A 15,540-nucleotide genomic window follows, 5' to 3' on the forward strand; every position below is an offset into this window, starting at 1 on the left:
TCACTTCTGGCAAATGTAATCTACACGTATAATCATTTGACTATGATGACTAAAATATGATGAATTTTATGTCACGGAAATGGGCTTTGAGAGCCCCACAGCTACAATATGTGTAGAGAAATAAGTACGGACATACGATATTAGTCTTAAAATTGACATTGGAGCATATACTCTGGTATATTGGCAATAAATAGTAGTTTATTATCATAGTCATTTAAGTCAAAGTATTTGTACAGTCACTTTGATGTTGTTTATTATACTACACGTTTTTTGTCTTTGTTTATATAAAACCCAGGAATTCTATCTTCAAGACCAACATTAAACTGAGAATAAAACCTGGTACAAACCTTCCCTACGAGGCAGCGTCACGACGCATAAATACAACTTTCTGAAGCTGGAAGGCCAAACAAATCCTGTATTATATATGAATATATATAAAACAATGAAACAGGAGGCACCCTGGTACCTTTTTGGAGGTGTACTTCTGCTTGGGGACGATGCTGCGCAGCTTGTGGTCCAGCGGCTCCCTGTTGTCCAGGTTCTTGACCTTGTAGATCCTCACCAGCCAGTGCTCGGAGGTGAACGCCTCGTCCAGGTGCTTGAACTTGATGTCCTTGTTGCCGATCTCGGCGTTGCGAGTTCGGTCAAAGCCGGGAGGCGTCCGGAAGTCCAGCTGGGAGACATTTAAGGTCGTCTCGGTTAAAGCACGGAGAGGTTCGTTTGGAGGTTTCTCCTCATCCCAAAAAAAGATAAAGGGTGTCGTGCGCTGTACACATTTAAAAAAAGCATCCTCAGGCAAATGTGTAGTTTGTGATATTGTTCTATATAAATGACATTGACTTGTTCCCAGTCGTTATGCTAAGTTAAGCAATTCAAACTTCGTACTCAACAGACAGAGACACGGGCAAACTAAATTATGAAAGAAAAATCAATGTTTGATGGATCCTTGATCACAGCGTCTGTCCTTTGGCAACGATGTATGAACCATTCAATCTCCGGTTATTAATATTCTACTCCTTCACTGCGTCCTTCCTCCATTTGATCTGCCCTCATCCCCTCTGCACTCCGCTCGCTCTCCCTTTGTGAGCCACGTGCTCATCGGCAGGACATCGTGGCGTCTCGTCTACGCCTCGAGGCTCGCATTAGATGAGCGGCACGTATTCAAATATTATTAGTCACAATAGTTTAGTCCCTCGGCATGAATACACTATATACTCTAATGACAAGGAAAAAAGAAAATAAAGGGTTGGTTTTTAGAGATTCTTTTCATTAGATTCTGTTCTGTATTATGCAGTGTCAGCATTATGCTTAAATCTTCACTCGCCACTGCAAACTGCATCCTCAACTTATCCCCCTGATGTAATTTGAGCCCGTTTCCACTGGTCACATCCTGTTTTCGTAAACCTAATCTACCCTCCCTACTCTCCCTTTCCTCCCTCCTTCCATCTCCCCCTCCCGCCCAGACAGCGCTGTGAGGCTGTGTCCGTCTACGCATGGCGGCTGCATTGATTCTCCCATCTCTGCTGAGCTGGATGTAAGCACCTGGCAAGAAGGATCCCTCTGATCTCCTCCACCTGCCAGAAGTAGCCGTGGAACATTAGAAATATTCTGCCCTCCACCCTCTTCTCCGATCCTCAGGAACTCCCCAAGGCATCTCCTTCGTCCTCTTCCGCCTGTCTGTCAGCCGACTGCGCTTTTAAGATGCAGGAGCAAGAACATTTACACCTTTGGTGGCGACAGCAGCAGCTTGTTATTCTCTGGTAAAGCCGCCATCTTTGGTGAGTGCAGCCGCTCGTTACTTTGCCCAAAGCTAGAACTCAAAGCTGGAACTCATAATTTAGAGTATGTATGTATTCCCTGTAGCCTTGACCTGACCAAGAGGACAAAATGACCAAAGACCTGCACGGTTGTAAAGTTTTGAGCAAAAGCCACAGAGCAAAAGAGTCTCTTCCTCACCTGCATTTCACCAAATCGGTAGTAGGACATCTTGTACATGAGGCAGTTGAGCAGAGTCGGTGAACCGGCCTTATCCACTCTGAACTCTCCCTGAGGGGTGAAGTAGTCGCTCTCCTAAAGAAACGGATGAGATGATGGGAGGATGAGGTCCAGAAAAGGAGAAGATGGTGAAGTAATTTAGAAGAACTCACTAACTGGACTAAATATGAACACTTTAAAGGGACAACGTCACTAATTGATGACGCTCACATGGTGGATCAAAATGCATTCATTAAATCCCCAATATGAATACAACATTGTTTTGAAACTATTGTCCCACGACAGTTAAAAAAACGACTTATGATACATCAAACAAAAGCATGTGAAACGAATGAATTAAAGGTGTCATTCGTGATCTTCAGAGCCATGCCAGCCTTTCCCACCGAGCTCAGAGAACCATTCACCGACTGTAGCGTCACATTATCCTGACAGACGCGAGCGCGATATCAATCTTATCAACTCTCATCAAGAAAGCAAATAAGTGTATTTCTCAGACGGTTAAACAACACTTTAAGTGCCCTGTTCATAGTCAACTTGCTCCTGTGAGATTTATTAAAAGCAATCAAGAAGCCTGGTTATATAATCAGGGTTAAAGCATTAGATAAACTTTGCTTCCTTGGCTAGATTTCTCCTGGAGAACACACATTGTTGACCGTGTGTGTTTCTGATCAGCTTTTTACTTCTTGGTGCACGAGAAAGACTTCAGGAGTCCGGCTAACACACCTCGGCTACGACAGCCACGTTATCCTGAGTCCAGCTGACAGTGGGGAGCACCAACATGTCAAGGACATGAGCGTAGATTGTGACAAATGAAAACAGGCTGGAGGTGGCGCACGTGTGCCAACGCATTAATAGAACATCAATCAAGCAACATGCCGTTTGGCCAGTCAGGACATCTTCATTGGGAAAGTGTGCGTCCAGGTCGAGTGAAGTGGAGACATTGATTTCAGTGCTGCAAGACATTTCTTGGAGAATAGCTGCAGTGACAGGAAGCTCTCACTTACCCTGATGTCCTTTGGGTGCTCTCCCTCGGCGATCCTCACCATCCACAGGAACTTGTTTATGTCGTCTCCCGAGTAGCCGATTACTCCTCCGAAGATAATCAGCACGTAGTCCACATCCAGAGACCTCATGATGGTGTAGGCGGCGCTCTCGTTGGAAGACATGGCTTTCCCCACCTGGAGACAAGCCGGGCGGAATGACAAGTCGTACTTAAATCGGAGTTTCCTCGGTTGCGTCAATACGGCTGTGCAAACAGGAATCATTAAACAGACATCCATCTCGTGTAATTACAAATCCGGTGGACAGATGATGAACAGGCGGCAGGTAGAAAGCAAGAGAGAACAAAGCTAGGGGGCTTTTACAGACTTAAATCTGGAGCAATCATTTGGCAGCAGAAAAGAGGAAAAAAAATATAAATCAAACCCACATAATCTGACAGCAATTAACTGAAATCCCCCCACAGTGTAGACTCGATGTAGGAAAAGTGTAAGCAAACAAGATTATCTGTCTGGTTGGAATGAGCGGGTTTATACGATGTGGAAATTACGCAACAAATTCCCTGATGAGCTTGCTATTCATCCAGTGGTTGCAAGAATAATTATTCTGTTTCCCTTCATGCGCAGGAACAGAGCTGAAGGCTAAAATAGACACAAGTCTCACCAGAGCTATATGACTGTTGTTCCACGTGTTATTATCCACCAGCGTGGTCCTGTTGGCCATGCCGGCTATCTGGTACCCGTAGTCCCACCACGACATGATGCGGGCGTCCTCGTCTGTATTCTGCCTCAGCCAGTAGTAGGCCTCCCTGAAGTCATCCAGGATGTTGCGCGTCCTAACAGGGAGAGCAAGGTTGACAGGAAGCGGTGTTGACAGGCACATCGCTGCGGAGGCTAATAATATATCGGTTAAGAGACTTTGAACCAGAAGGGCAACAGCTGCTAAAAATAGACCAGCCATAAATAATAAACTCGGGGGTTCATGTCCTACATTTACCTCGAGGAGCAAAAAGCAGACGTGAATCCAAGCAACCAATTAGTCGTATGGAAGGTAATCATATTATGCACGCGTGTGTGTGTGTGTGTGTGTGTGTTATGCGTCGGTGTATCTGTGCGAGAGGAAAGAGCAGAGTGTACCGCTAAGACCATTGTCTGAGAACCACCGTGGTGCCATTAATAAATGTATGAGCACTTGCATCATCCATTTATTCTTGGCCATCAATATTTCCTCCCTTAATGCTTAAAGAGAATAATTATGCGTGTGAAGAATCTCGATAGAATATTCCGGCTTTGTCGGGTGACTTCTGTAGCAACAATGAGTTAAGGAATCGTAATAAAGCTCATAGGTGCACATATCAATACTTTCACAACCCTCTCATTAAATATTCATGCACTTCCAGTCTATCCTGCTGCTCTGTGTATTTATGCACACATACACACGCACATGCATGCTCGCTCATTTGCATGCACGGGTGAAATATGACTTAAAACCTTTGTTGGCTTCTCACCAGCTGACTTTGCTTAGACATTACAACTAGCATGTGTGCGCGTGTGTGTAGATGTGTAGATGTGTACCCATCATTGTTGTACGAGGCCAGCACCACACTGGGACTGGAGTAGGCGTTACTGGTGACCCAGGTGCAGTGCACGGCGAACATCATCAGCAGCATCAGCATGAGCATGGTGACGATGGACTTGATGTTGGGACCCAGGCCCTCCTCCACCTTCTCCTGCTCAGACACATGTTTGCGCACCTTGCCGGCCTGCGGGGGGAGACAAACACTCTTGTGACGGATAGAAAGAGAAGAAAAGAAACGACTGCAGGGTTTCCGGGGAGATGAATTATTGAGCGGATTAAATCATTGAATGAACTAATTGTGAAGAGTATCTTACGTCATCCTGACGTGTGCCATTTGATGCATCACTAAGGATAGTGAAATGAACCTCGGGACGACTTAATCATTTTACACGAGCAGCACAGAATTGTTAAGGCTATAAAAAGTCTGGAGGGAAAGAAATCTGCATAATGTGAACATTTCTCATTTTCTAGCACCTCCAATTACTTGTTCTGACACCGTAACGGAGGCTAAAAGTGTGCGAGGACGGGTGTGGATAACACTTTGCACTCAGCACTGCAGAACAAAGCGCCAGACACCACTTCCACTGAGAGACAGAAGTTGTACTGATATCTGTGTGATATCTTGAATCACATTTGTGATTTGTGTTTGTGTGACAACCGTCTTTCTTTGGAGAGATAGTCATTTGTTCATTTTGTTTCATCAAAATGTCGATCACTGCATCGTCTTTGTCCCACCGGCGCAGCACCGATGCGTAAACAGACGCCCACACTGACGTCTTGATGCCTAAAAACTACCTTAAACGTGTCATTTTTCAAGCATCTGTTAATTTCATAAAATAGTGAGAAGAGCTCAAATGTTATATCTCAGCAACACTTCTAAAAAATGGCTATTTTTCTGGGCAACGAGTGAAATAATAATTAAGAGGTGAACTTTAATAGACAAAGACGGCAGGCGGAGCAACACTTCAAGTGAGACGGCTCAAACTATGAACAGCATCAAACAGCTGCAGGTGAATCACAGCTCTCCCAGACAGGCATGATAAACCGGTCGGGTGTGAGGGAAACTGTCACAGGTCTGTGAAGCCAACAATGTCTTCCTATTGGATGTAAATTTCTACAACCGTTCGTTCCCGTCTCGACCTTGTCATAAAGAGTCCCAGAAGTCCTCTTGTCGTCCTCGTCGCTGCTGTCTTCAGCCGGCGGTTTCTCCCTCTTTGTGTCGTCCCCCATGTAATGCTCAAAGACGCTGGAGAAAGCCACCGCAGACAGCATGCACACCACCGGAGTCAGAGTCAGCATCAGACGCACCATCACGCCGGCAAAATAGACTGCGCTGATGGCATACAGGGCCACTGGAATGAAAGCAGAGGGGAGGGGGGGGGAGGGAACAAAGTAGACAAGGTCAGACGAGGAGAGAGACAGAGTGTGTGTAAAGGACGGAGGAAAAGGACCGGTGTGTGTGTGTGTGAGGATGAGAGAAGACATGAAAAGAGAAATTGAGTTGTAATGCAGCATAATCAGTCTGCTCAAACCATAAACGGAGAGAGAGAGAGAGAGAGAGAGAGAGTGCAGGCTGCTTTTCCGTCCTTGAAAAGTGCTGACCCGGCTCAACAGGTGCATGGCTAATCAATAGCTGTAATTGGCTGATTAAGTCTGAGGGAGAGACAGGCTGCTGAAAAACTCCATCGCTCAAAGGGTTCTCCGCCCTTGATCTTACTCTATATGGAGAAGTTTTGTTTGAGTTGTTTTCAATTCACCCCCCTCAGTATATTTTCTTTCATTCACAGTACTGGAAACAAAGAGAGTGATGAGGATGGATCCTAAACCTAGGCTGCATATATAGTACATGCAAGTTCACAGTTGGATGCCAGCTCAGGTTCCCACAGTGCTGTCGAGAGAAAAATCCAATCGCAGAGTCATAAATTCTGTCGGCCACACTGCCTGCGTGGCCGGAAACAGGATTTCTGTGAAATAAATTCAACATGAATGTAAATTGAAAGAATCCAGTTTGCTGGTATAAACCTACAGGATTGCTCCATAGTCGAGGAGGGTCCTGTGTTATGTCATGTCACAATGAGATTAAATCATAGAGTTGTGATGGACGATGTTACTCTCCAGCACGATGGAGTTTAAAGCTTTCAGGGCATATTTTCAAAGAACCGTAGAATCAAAACAAAACGCTCTTACCGAACACTCGTTCATCGTTGATGTTCCTGATGCAGAACCAGAGGCCTGCTGGGAACGTGCAGACCAGGATGTGGAGGTCGAAGAAGAAGGAGACCCACGTCGTCGGCTGGTGTTCCGACACCGACGCTATGATGGGGATGTGGATCTTTGCATAGCTGGAGAGGGAGAGAGCCGGCGGGATGCAATTCATGTTGGGTTGAGCGAGTGTTCAGATAAATTACACATTAGATCCTCCTGATTAACTCCAGAAATATGGGGGGGGAAAAGTACCTCCGTGGCATGCTTATGGTAAAATATGAACAAATTTAGCACTCAAGATGACTAATGGTGTTTGTCTGATCTGTGTGCTCCCTCTTTATTCACTACGGGGTTTTACACGGCTGTTTCTATAGAATTTTAAATAATTGCCACAGCTGGGGAAGAGAAAACACACAGAACATTAAGGAATTAGTATGAGCCTCCAGAGGAAAGGGGGAGGAGACTATCCCATATTGCTTCAGTCAGCAAACAGGGGGAGGTGTGTATGCATATGTATATGTCTGTATGTGTGTATGAGTATGTGTGTGTGTGTGTCGGGGGGCGAGAAGAGAGAATTGATTGGGTGTGTTGAAATATCAAACACGTTGCAGAACCTGGTGCCGTATAGGAGTCAGACAATAGTGAACGGTGCGGCCGGGTTTACAGCCGTCTTAGGAAACACACACTCGACTAAACAAGCTTTCCATCGACAGTGAGAAGGTCAGCAGAGCTTACCCGGTGTCCCAGAGAGAGTAGAAACGACCACTCCACGGAGCGATGTGTCCTGGGGACAGAAGAAATGCACATTGGAATTTTCTGGGTTTTCCACCTGAGCTACGCGTGCAAAACATTGGTTGAGCTACATTTAATGTAGAAGATCAAGGTTGGTACAGGTCACGGGAGAGAAATCGAATAACAGTTACAAAATATTTCGATTAGATTAGAAGGTTAAAGGTAATTCTTTATAAAGCACGTTTTCCCAATCTTCGCACAGATCCACAAATGCGTGCTACATTTTAAGTGCTGGTGGAAAACTGGGACGTCTGGGATTCTGGTGAAATCATGTTTAATTTCAATGTCCAAAATACTCTAAAATCTGAATATCAAATCATCAAAATCACCAGTCAGGCAGGACTCTCCTTTAGACAAATGCACGAGGACAGGGTCGCTGCCTCTTTCTCTGAATAAAAAGCTTCAGTCTAGATTTCTCAAACGATTGCAATAAGTCGTTTATATATTCACGGTTTTACGATCGGCGTGGAGTACCGCATGTTGGATTGTGCGTCGATTGGAACGGACGATTCTCAATACCCAAAATTAAGCAAATCTTTTTTTAAAGATGAGGATCATGTTTTACACATTTGTGAACATTTCAAGATCAATTTCCCTCCGAGAAAACCCCAAAGAGAATGTGCTAATGCCGAAAATGTATTCCATTGATGCAACGTAACTACTTGAATTGACTCGTTTATGAACTGAAACCATTTCAGCTGCAAATTAGACGACACAGGGCATTTTATGCAGGCATACAAATGTCTTATTTTGGTTAGTCTTTGATGTGGAATACATCTCAGCTCTCAACTGTTGCCTGGGGGCTCTCACAGCTACCAGTGTGCAGACAACACAAACAAAAGCCGTGGCCCGATATTTCAACGTGGACATATTTCAACATCGACATGTTTGCACCAACGTGAAGCCGTTTCATTTCCTTTAATGCTCTCCAAGAGATGATGTGTTTAATGTTAATCAGGAAATAATCGCCACCATAATCATGAATAAAAAATAAGAGCATTGTATAATAAGATGTCACAAAGCGCTGAACCAAAACAGGCAAGACAAATATCTGAAAAGGGCAGTTAAAGGGAGATGAAGGAGTTGATTTAACCGATCAATACTGGGCTCTGTGTTCAAGAGGAACAAACCATCGGGCTACTCTGCTGCACAGAATCCTCTGAGATGGAAATGTCTGACGGAACAGAGAGAGACATGTGCAGGTTCCCTGGAAAACTGGCACGTCGCCAAACAGTCTCCGACGCCCACCGCTGCCTTCAATTGGCCGACGCACCACAGCGTTTACCAGACGTCCAGTTGAATGAATCCAGGGTCCTCGTGGGACTTCTGCATCCACACGAGACGCAGGACAAAAAAAGCGTGTGGGCGGCCAATCTAAGGACGCCAATATTACTGCAGATGTAATATGCCACCACCTCTTTGCACTAAGGTTGACATAATCTGGAGCGACAGACGTTGGTTAAGGAAAGTCAATAATCTGCTTGAATCAAGGCGAGAGAGCCAATATATGATGTTGGGTAATTACTCGGCTTCATTAAGGCCATTACACTCTGCAGAAAAGGGTTTTATATACAGCCGGAGGGGATAAGTGAACTTTCCTCCAACAGTAAACTAGAGGAGCTTTCTGAGGTAATGAACCCCGAGATAAGAGAAGCAGAGACTGTCAGACCGAGAGCTGTAGGCTGGGTCATCTGAAAACTCGACGCTTCAGCAAGAGACAAATTAAAATCAATAAATAGCAAGGGGGCAACATTTAAAAAGGTCTGAAAGCAGGCAGGGCTGAAAATAATGGAGAAAAACATCAACAAGGACAAAGTCCAACCAGCCGGCTATGCGCATCAGGGTTCAACAAGGCCGACGCAAAACACACAACCGAGTCCACAGAAAGGCCCGACAACGTTCCTCAAAATACACCCGCATCTCTTTAAATGTGTTCATCATTTGTCTTCAGGGTTTGTTTTCTGACAGACAAAGCGCTGATTGGCAGCCCGCTGGGGAGGCCTGGAGATCAGACACTCGGGGAATAGTGTATAAACACCATGTCACTTTTGGCTGACTAAAGAAAACAAAACATAAAAAGGCTGAAATCCCAGATCTGGATCATCATTAAAAAATCGAGTCAACTAATCTTTCCACAAAAGGCTATTTACCAAGTGTCAGCCAAATTCAGGGTAATTTATTATGTGTCCTCATATAAACACACAAACAGAAGTGGCATAAATCATTACCATTGGAGTATAACAATAACATTACAAAGTGATATTATATCTCGACACTAATACTGACGACTGAAACAGGAAATAAACCCAGGACTGGATGTATTTTTTGTTGGCAGTAGCTTGGCATTAAGTTTAATTTTGGTATTTTCCAAACCCTCTTTCTGTGTCTAAGTGACTAATGGACACACGGAGAACAACTGAAAGGACACTAAAAGGGTTTCTTTCTGCCACTGAATCTCTCACTGAGAGATAGTTGCATCCTTTGTGTGATCTGCCAGTGCACCGCTCCTCTCCACCAACTTTACCACACAACAGAACCGCATAAATTTTCCATTGTTGTCGTCTTTGTATTGAATTTCTATCAACTATAATGAGAACTGTAAAAGCCTATAAATGTACATTATTAGTACATTATTAATAGTGCTGTGAAAAATAACGCGTTATGATTACAGGATTTGTAAAAAAATTTTACCGCATGTGCAGAATGAGCTTCCAATCCGTCTGTTGTTGGTCATCTCTACAGCAGCGTGTAATTCTGTCTCTACGTGTCGTGTTAACACGACTCCGATCTCCGTCTCGCGCGCCGCAGAGCTCCGATGCCGGCGTGTGCGCGCACATCGGGACGAAAAAAAGTCACTTGCACCCCCCCTGTATATTTCCGTCTTTTGTCATAAATCTTTATGTTCTCACAAAAATATCGGTAATATGTGATTAATCATGATTAATCCACAGAAACCTGTGATTAACCTGATTAAAATGTTTAATCGTTTCACAGCCCTAATTATTAATCAATACAGGATTTCTTTGTTACTTTTGTCCCACAATCCTTGTTGGCTTAGCTGGTCCGGAAGAAGTTTAAAGTCTCCTCACTTGTCAAGCCGTGATATTGGTTCCAACTGAAGACACGTGCTTATCAGGAGCACTACGACAAGTGATTATCTTTTATATAAAATAATCAATTAACCATTTCCTTTTTGCTTGATGGTCCACATGTTTGACGACATACAGACCTGTGTAAGTGAGATAGATGACGGTGAGGAAGACCACGCCGGCGGCGAGAGAGACTCCGAGGAGGAAGAGCGTCTGGAACTCCTGTCTGGTCAGCCTGTCCTTCAGGTACTGCAGGAAGGCGTAGGCTTGGAGCAGTGCAAACACACCTGAGGAAGAAGCCACAGCCAGAAACCAAAGAATGAGGAAACTCACACTGAATATTTGAGGAGGCCCCCGATTCATGTCGTCTCCTGCAGGGTACAAAAGCGTTGCTTCTTTTTCTTCCGTGGCTAAGAAGCGCCGCTGTGAGTTTGATAGGTTTCTCGACGTGGCGGTTCGCAGATAGCCCCCCTCGGCTGTTCATGCGGATGTCAAAGACGACTACTGTGGGACAACATACTTCAAATGCATGAGAAAGATTTGTGTGAATACACCAGTCTCTCTTGTTGCAGCCCCCGACGATCACTTCTTCCTTAATATAGAAAAATGTAAACGGAGGCCTGGTTCCTCTCACTTTCGACCCCTCCCCCTTTTTTTGACAAATCTTGCGTGAAATCGCCTTACTCCTCCGCTAGCGCCACCGCCGCCCACAGCCGGTCTCACCCATTTCCACGGTTAAGGCCATGTCTGTCTCCCGGTGAGCTGCGGCGGCGCTAACCTGCTTGTCAGTCTGGGCCTGAGGGGCCCACGACTCAGCGGTACCAACAGGTCCGCGTCACTCTTCCCGTCTCCCACTGTGCTCCCTGAATGCCACCACCAGATGTTCTGAGCAGCTGCTACATCAGCTACATAAAAATAAAAAAAACACTCAGAGAGAGCAGGGAGTCAAAAACGCAGCGAGGAGTGAGGCATTTTGTCAAAGCCTCTCATAATGCCGCCTGTGTTGTGGACTCTGAGGAAAACAGGGACACTTCAGCGTAAGCCTGGTGCGGTGTGAAGAGAATTTTCAAAAAAGGTGCCGCTCGGCTTTCTGAAGCTGCCAACAACAGTCCTCTCCCAATCTGGATGCACGCGAAGGCAAGAACCAAGCTCACACGCACGCACCCATCCGTGCTGTCAGGCAGCAGATGGGCGCACTATTGAGTGGCGAGGACCAAACAAGCTTTAATAAACTACCCACAAGCCAAAAGTACTTACAGCCCTACCCCCATATGGTTGGCTTGTGAAGTTGCTTACTTAATTCTACTTTGTGAATATTTGGAGAGGGTCCCTGAGTTCTTCTGCACACGGAGCGTGACCAACGGCATCCGTGTGTGGGGGGGGGAGCGGCGAGTCAATTCCCGCTGGAGACAAACAACCGTTAAGTGCGTGCGTCCCCGGTAACCGGAAGGTGCTTTGGATAACAAGCAAGCAGCTTATGTAAAGTCACACCGTTAATACAGGACAACAGCGATCAACCCGAGCCGCGTCCTTTGGTTGGAGGACGTTGGCGTTGCACTCTGTGTCGTATTATTGCGGCGTTGTCTGCCCCAGTTACTTCATGTAACTTTTAATCAGAATTCCCCATTTAGTGTTGAAATACAATCAATCTCACAGTAACTCGAGGTGCTTTGTAACCAGTCTGGGTTTTAGAGACAAATGCAGCATTAAAACCTGCATTCATTGATTCTTTTGGGCGAGTTGTTGGCAGACTAACAAGTAGTAAACAGACATATCCCCTCATTAAGTTGATACGGCAAACAGTTGGCTATTTAGTGTTAATAGCACCATTAGTTAGTAATTTGTTTCCCGCCACCTGATTTCCACTATTCAGCCCCAAACTCCTACGAACTTGTTCTCCCAGGAAGAACGCGGCATCAGCAACCGTGGCGGTGCAGAGGGTGGTGGGACTTACCGGCAGCAGCCATGTGCTCGCTGGTTCTGATTGGCTGGAAGCCAACAAAGGGGATCTGCATCGACAGGATGAGACCCACGATGTAGAAAGTGCTGTAAGCTGTAAAGAGAGAAGGAGACACGGTAAGAGAGTGTAGATCGTACAAGAGATAAAACTATCTAAAGATAAACTATTGCACCTCTGAAACAATTCTGTTCCACGTCTCCGGTTTGGGCCCAACTCAGGGAAATCAGCCTCGACAGAGGCATTTAAAGTGCATTGATTTCCACACCTCAGATGGAGTAAATACAAAATACTTAATCTAATGTAATTTGCTAAGAAATAGGGAGCTGGCTGCAGGAGGAGCGTGTAGACGATACTTGGCACGGTCCCTGTTCGCGGGCTCGTGGCTAAGACGGCGACGGAGGATGTGTGGAGAGTCTTGAAGGATCGAGCTCGAGTTCTGTGCGCCAACAGATAATGCGCCGGGAGCCGCCACGTGCTCTGTGAAAGCGGAGACGTTCGGTGGAATAACGAGCCTGTCTCGGGCATTTGCGGGGGAAGGACGACAAGAAAAACTAACGAATAAAAAAGCTCAGGAAGCAGGCGGCTGTGTGAGCGTGCGGGTGGCTGCACCGCCGATGATGGAATGCTTGCGGTTGCGAGAGGTGAGCGGGGGCGTCACGTGGCATTTCAGCTCGTTTTAAGGGTCAAATGCTCCGGCGACGATGTTCAGAGACGCAATAGGGAGGAGGGTGGAAGAAGATCTGAAAACAACCACAGTTTCCATTTCAGCGACTGTATGTGGGGGAAGTTCTTAACATCAAGTCGCACACTAAAAGCTTTTGTGTGGTGTGTGTGTGTGTGTGAAGCTTACCGATGTAGAGTCTTTTGCTGTAGCGTTGCATCAGCATCAGCACAAACACATGCAGAGGAATCAGGTTGATGATGAACACATAGCCTCCCCATGCTGACACCTGGAACACACACACAGAGAGGAGTCACAAGTCGTCCTCCTTTCTGTAAAAGTCTTCGTTTAACACGCCCGTGTGATCAATTGTTCTTTGTTTTGTGCGGTAACCCTGCTGTGTCTAGACCTTCCTTTTAAAACGCTACGAATCAGCTTTGTAGGAAGGGTGTCAGGTTCGCCTCATTGACGGGAGATTCATCAAAACCTACATTGTTGCCGACATCTACTGAAAAAAAAAGCATTTGAAAAGAGTTGGTTTATTTGAAAAATGAGTGTCGACAAAATTGAAAATGGAGCTGCATGGTTACGGCAGAGCCGCGACGATGTGTTGAAGGTGTGATGGGCAGAAAACCCAAATAAGCCTGACTGAAGTTTTGGTTGCATTTCTTCCTTCTTTCTTGATTTTAAATGTCTAAATAGAAATTAATGTCAACTTGCAGATGTAAAAGTATGCCACAGTTTGACTGTGGTTAGAGTTGTGGTTTGATCTAGCATGAAACTATAGATTAGAGGGAGAACTGACTGGTTCAATGGATCGCCTATAACAACAACTCTAAACCAGAGGTTCAAACTATGGATACCAAGTGGTCTAACAGCATTACGCACAGTAATTAAACCTGCAGGAACACTTCAGAAATGTGCAATTAAGGGCTTGGAAAGCAAGCACAAAGTTAATTAAGAAACAATAATTAAAACCATAATCTACATATCGCCACCCAATGAAAACAAACAACATGGAATATTCAGCTGTGGGAAAAGTAACTGGTCGTGACTATTAGAGAAGATGACTGGTTGCATCATTTGTTTTAGAAAGACGGTCTGCAACATCCCCACGTACTTAAAGAGGAATGTAGCCGTTAACTCACAGGATAAGATCTCGAGAGGAGTGATGTCGAGAGCAACGCACGATGTTTTCATACCAATGACAAGATAAGAGCGTGAACCACTGGATATGTCACAGCAATAAATAGGTTTGGTGGAGACGGGGCAATCCCGATCTTGTTGTGATTTGTTTTTTCTCTCGCCTGTGTGTGATCTTTCTGAAATGTAAACCAATAAAATAGTCTGCCACAATAGTGTATTCATGTGCGATGTGACTTATCTCACACACACACACACACACACACTTGTGCAACATGGGACTATTACATTGAAAATATTTTTAAATAATTACATTTAGGCATATCAATTCATACACATAAAAGCACAAACATCCCCTTCGGCATCTTATATATTATCCTTCAAGACCGGATGTAAAACTATCTTACTGCCCTTTTACTATTTACTATTACTTTTACTATGTCATAAGTACAGGGGTATAAAAAGCTGACGTGTATAGAATCTATAAAGTAACTTTGAAAGCGACACTAAAATTATACCTCAATTGTTTTTGAGGTCCGCTAAACACAGCGGCGCTGGACGGGGGGGGGAGGGGGGCCATAAAACGACATCGCTGACAAGTGTTCAATTGCCGATACTTGACGACTGCAAAGGGCAACAGGAAACGACGAGAGCACGAGACACAGAGAGGAGAGCGAGAGAGTGTTGAGAGACAGAACCCCAGACGGATGGAAAGAGAAAGGGAAGTGTCAGGAAGTGCAACAGAGAGAGAGAGGTAAACAGGAAGAGGGATTGCATGCACGCATTGTTTGATGAGCCTTTCTTCGCAGCAGCTTGTGGGAGAGAGCCCCGTTGCACCCGCCGCGATGACAAGTGCATTCATTACACTTCTGCGAAAAAGGAAAACTGTCTGATAACGAAACTAAAACATTCATACGCTTCATTAAGGCGGCGAGTGAATGAAAACTCGGAAATCAATTCACTGCCGAAAGCTTAGAAGCAATTAAAAACTGTTGGTGGTTCGCATCAGTTTTCCTCAGATGGCGACGGCCAATTAGTCGCATGTGAACTGTAACTTGAATGAGAAATTATCTCAATTTACACAACTATAAACGTGGCCATTTCTATGGCATACATGT

General features: G+C 45.1%; 1 protein-coding gene across 2 annotated transcripts in view; it reads right to left on the reverse strand.

Annotated features, from left to right (window-relative positions):
• LOC130198936 (dolichyl-diphosphooligosaccharide--protein glycosyltransferase subunit STT3B) overlaps positions 1 to 15,540 on the reverse strand; it is a 66,066-nt gene that overhangs the window by 514 nt on the left and 50,012 nt on the right. For both annotated transcript variants that reach the window (XR_008834031.1, XM_056426028.1), the window contains exons 5-15: positions 13,469 to 13,568; positions 12,613 to 12,711; positions 10,799 to 10,945; positions 7,513 to 7,561; positions 6,760 to 6,914; positions 5,713 to 5,924; positions 4,569 to 4,756; positions 3,658 to 3,829; positions 3,000 to 3,173; positions 1,957 to 2,070; positions 467 to 673 (exon numbers count right to left, since the gene is read on the reverse strand). Coding sequence is in view for 1 of the 2 variants with exons in the window: in XM_056426028.1 (XP_056282003.1) it covers positions 467 to 673; positions 1,957 to 2,070; positions 3,000 to 3,173; positions 3,658 to 3,829; positions 4,569 to 4,756; positions 5,713 to 5,924; positions 6,760 to 6,914; positions 7,513 to 7,561; positions 10,799 to 10,945; positions 12,613 to 12,711; positions 13,469 to 13,568 (1,617 nt within the window). In the remaining variant the exon portion in view is untranslated. The remainder of the gene's footprint in view (positions 1 to 466; positions 674 to 1,956; positions 2,071 to 2,999; positions 3,174 to 3,657; positions 3,830 to 4,568; positions 4,757 to 5,712; positions 5,925 to 6,759; positions 6,915 to 7,512; positions 7,562 to 10,798; positions 10,946 to 12,612; positions 12,712 to 13,468; positions 13,569 to 15,540) is intronic.

The sequence above is a fragment of the Pseudoliparis swirei genome, chromosome 1 (assembly GCF_029220125.1).
Source record: "Pseudoliparis swirei isolate HS2019 ecotype Mariana Trench chromosome 1, NWPU_hadal_v1, whole genome shotgun sequence".
In the NCBI taxonomy this organism is placed as follows: Eukaryota; Metazoa; Chordata; class Actinopteri; order Perciformes; family Liparidae; genus Pseudoliparis; species Pseudoliparis swirei.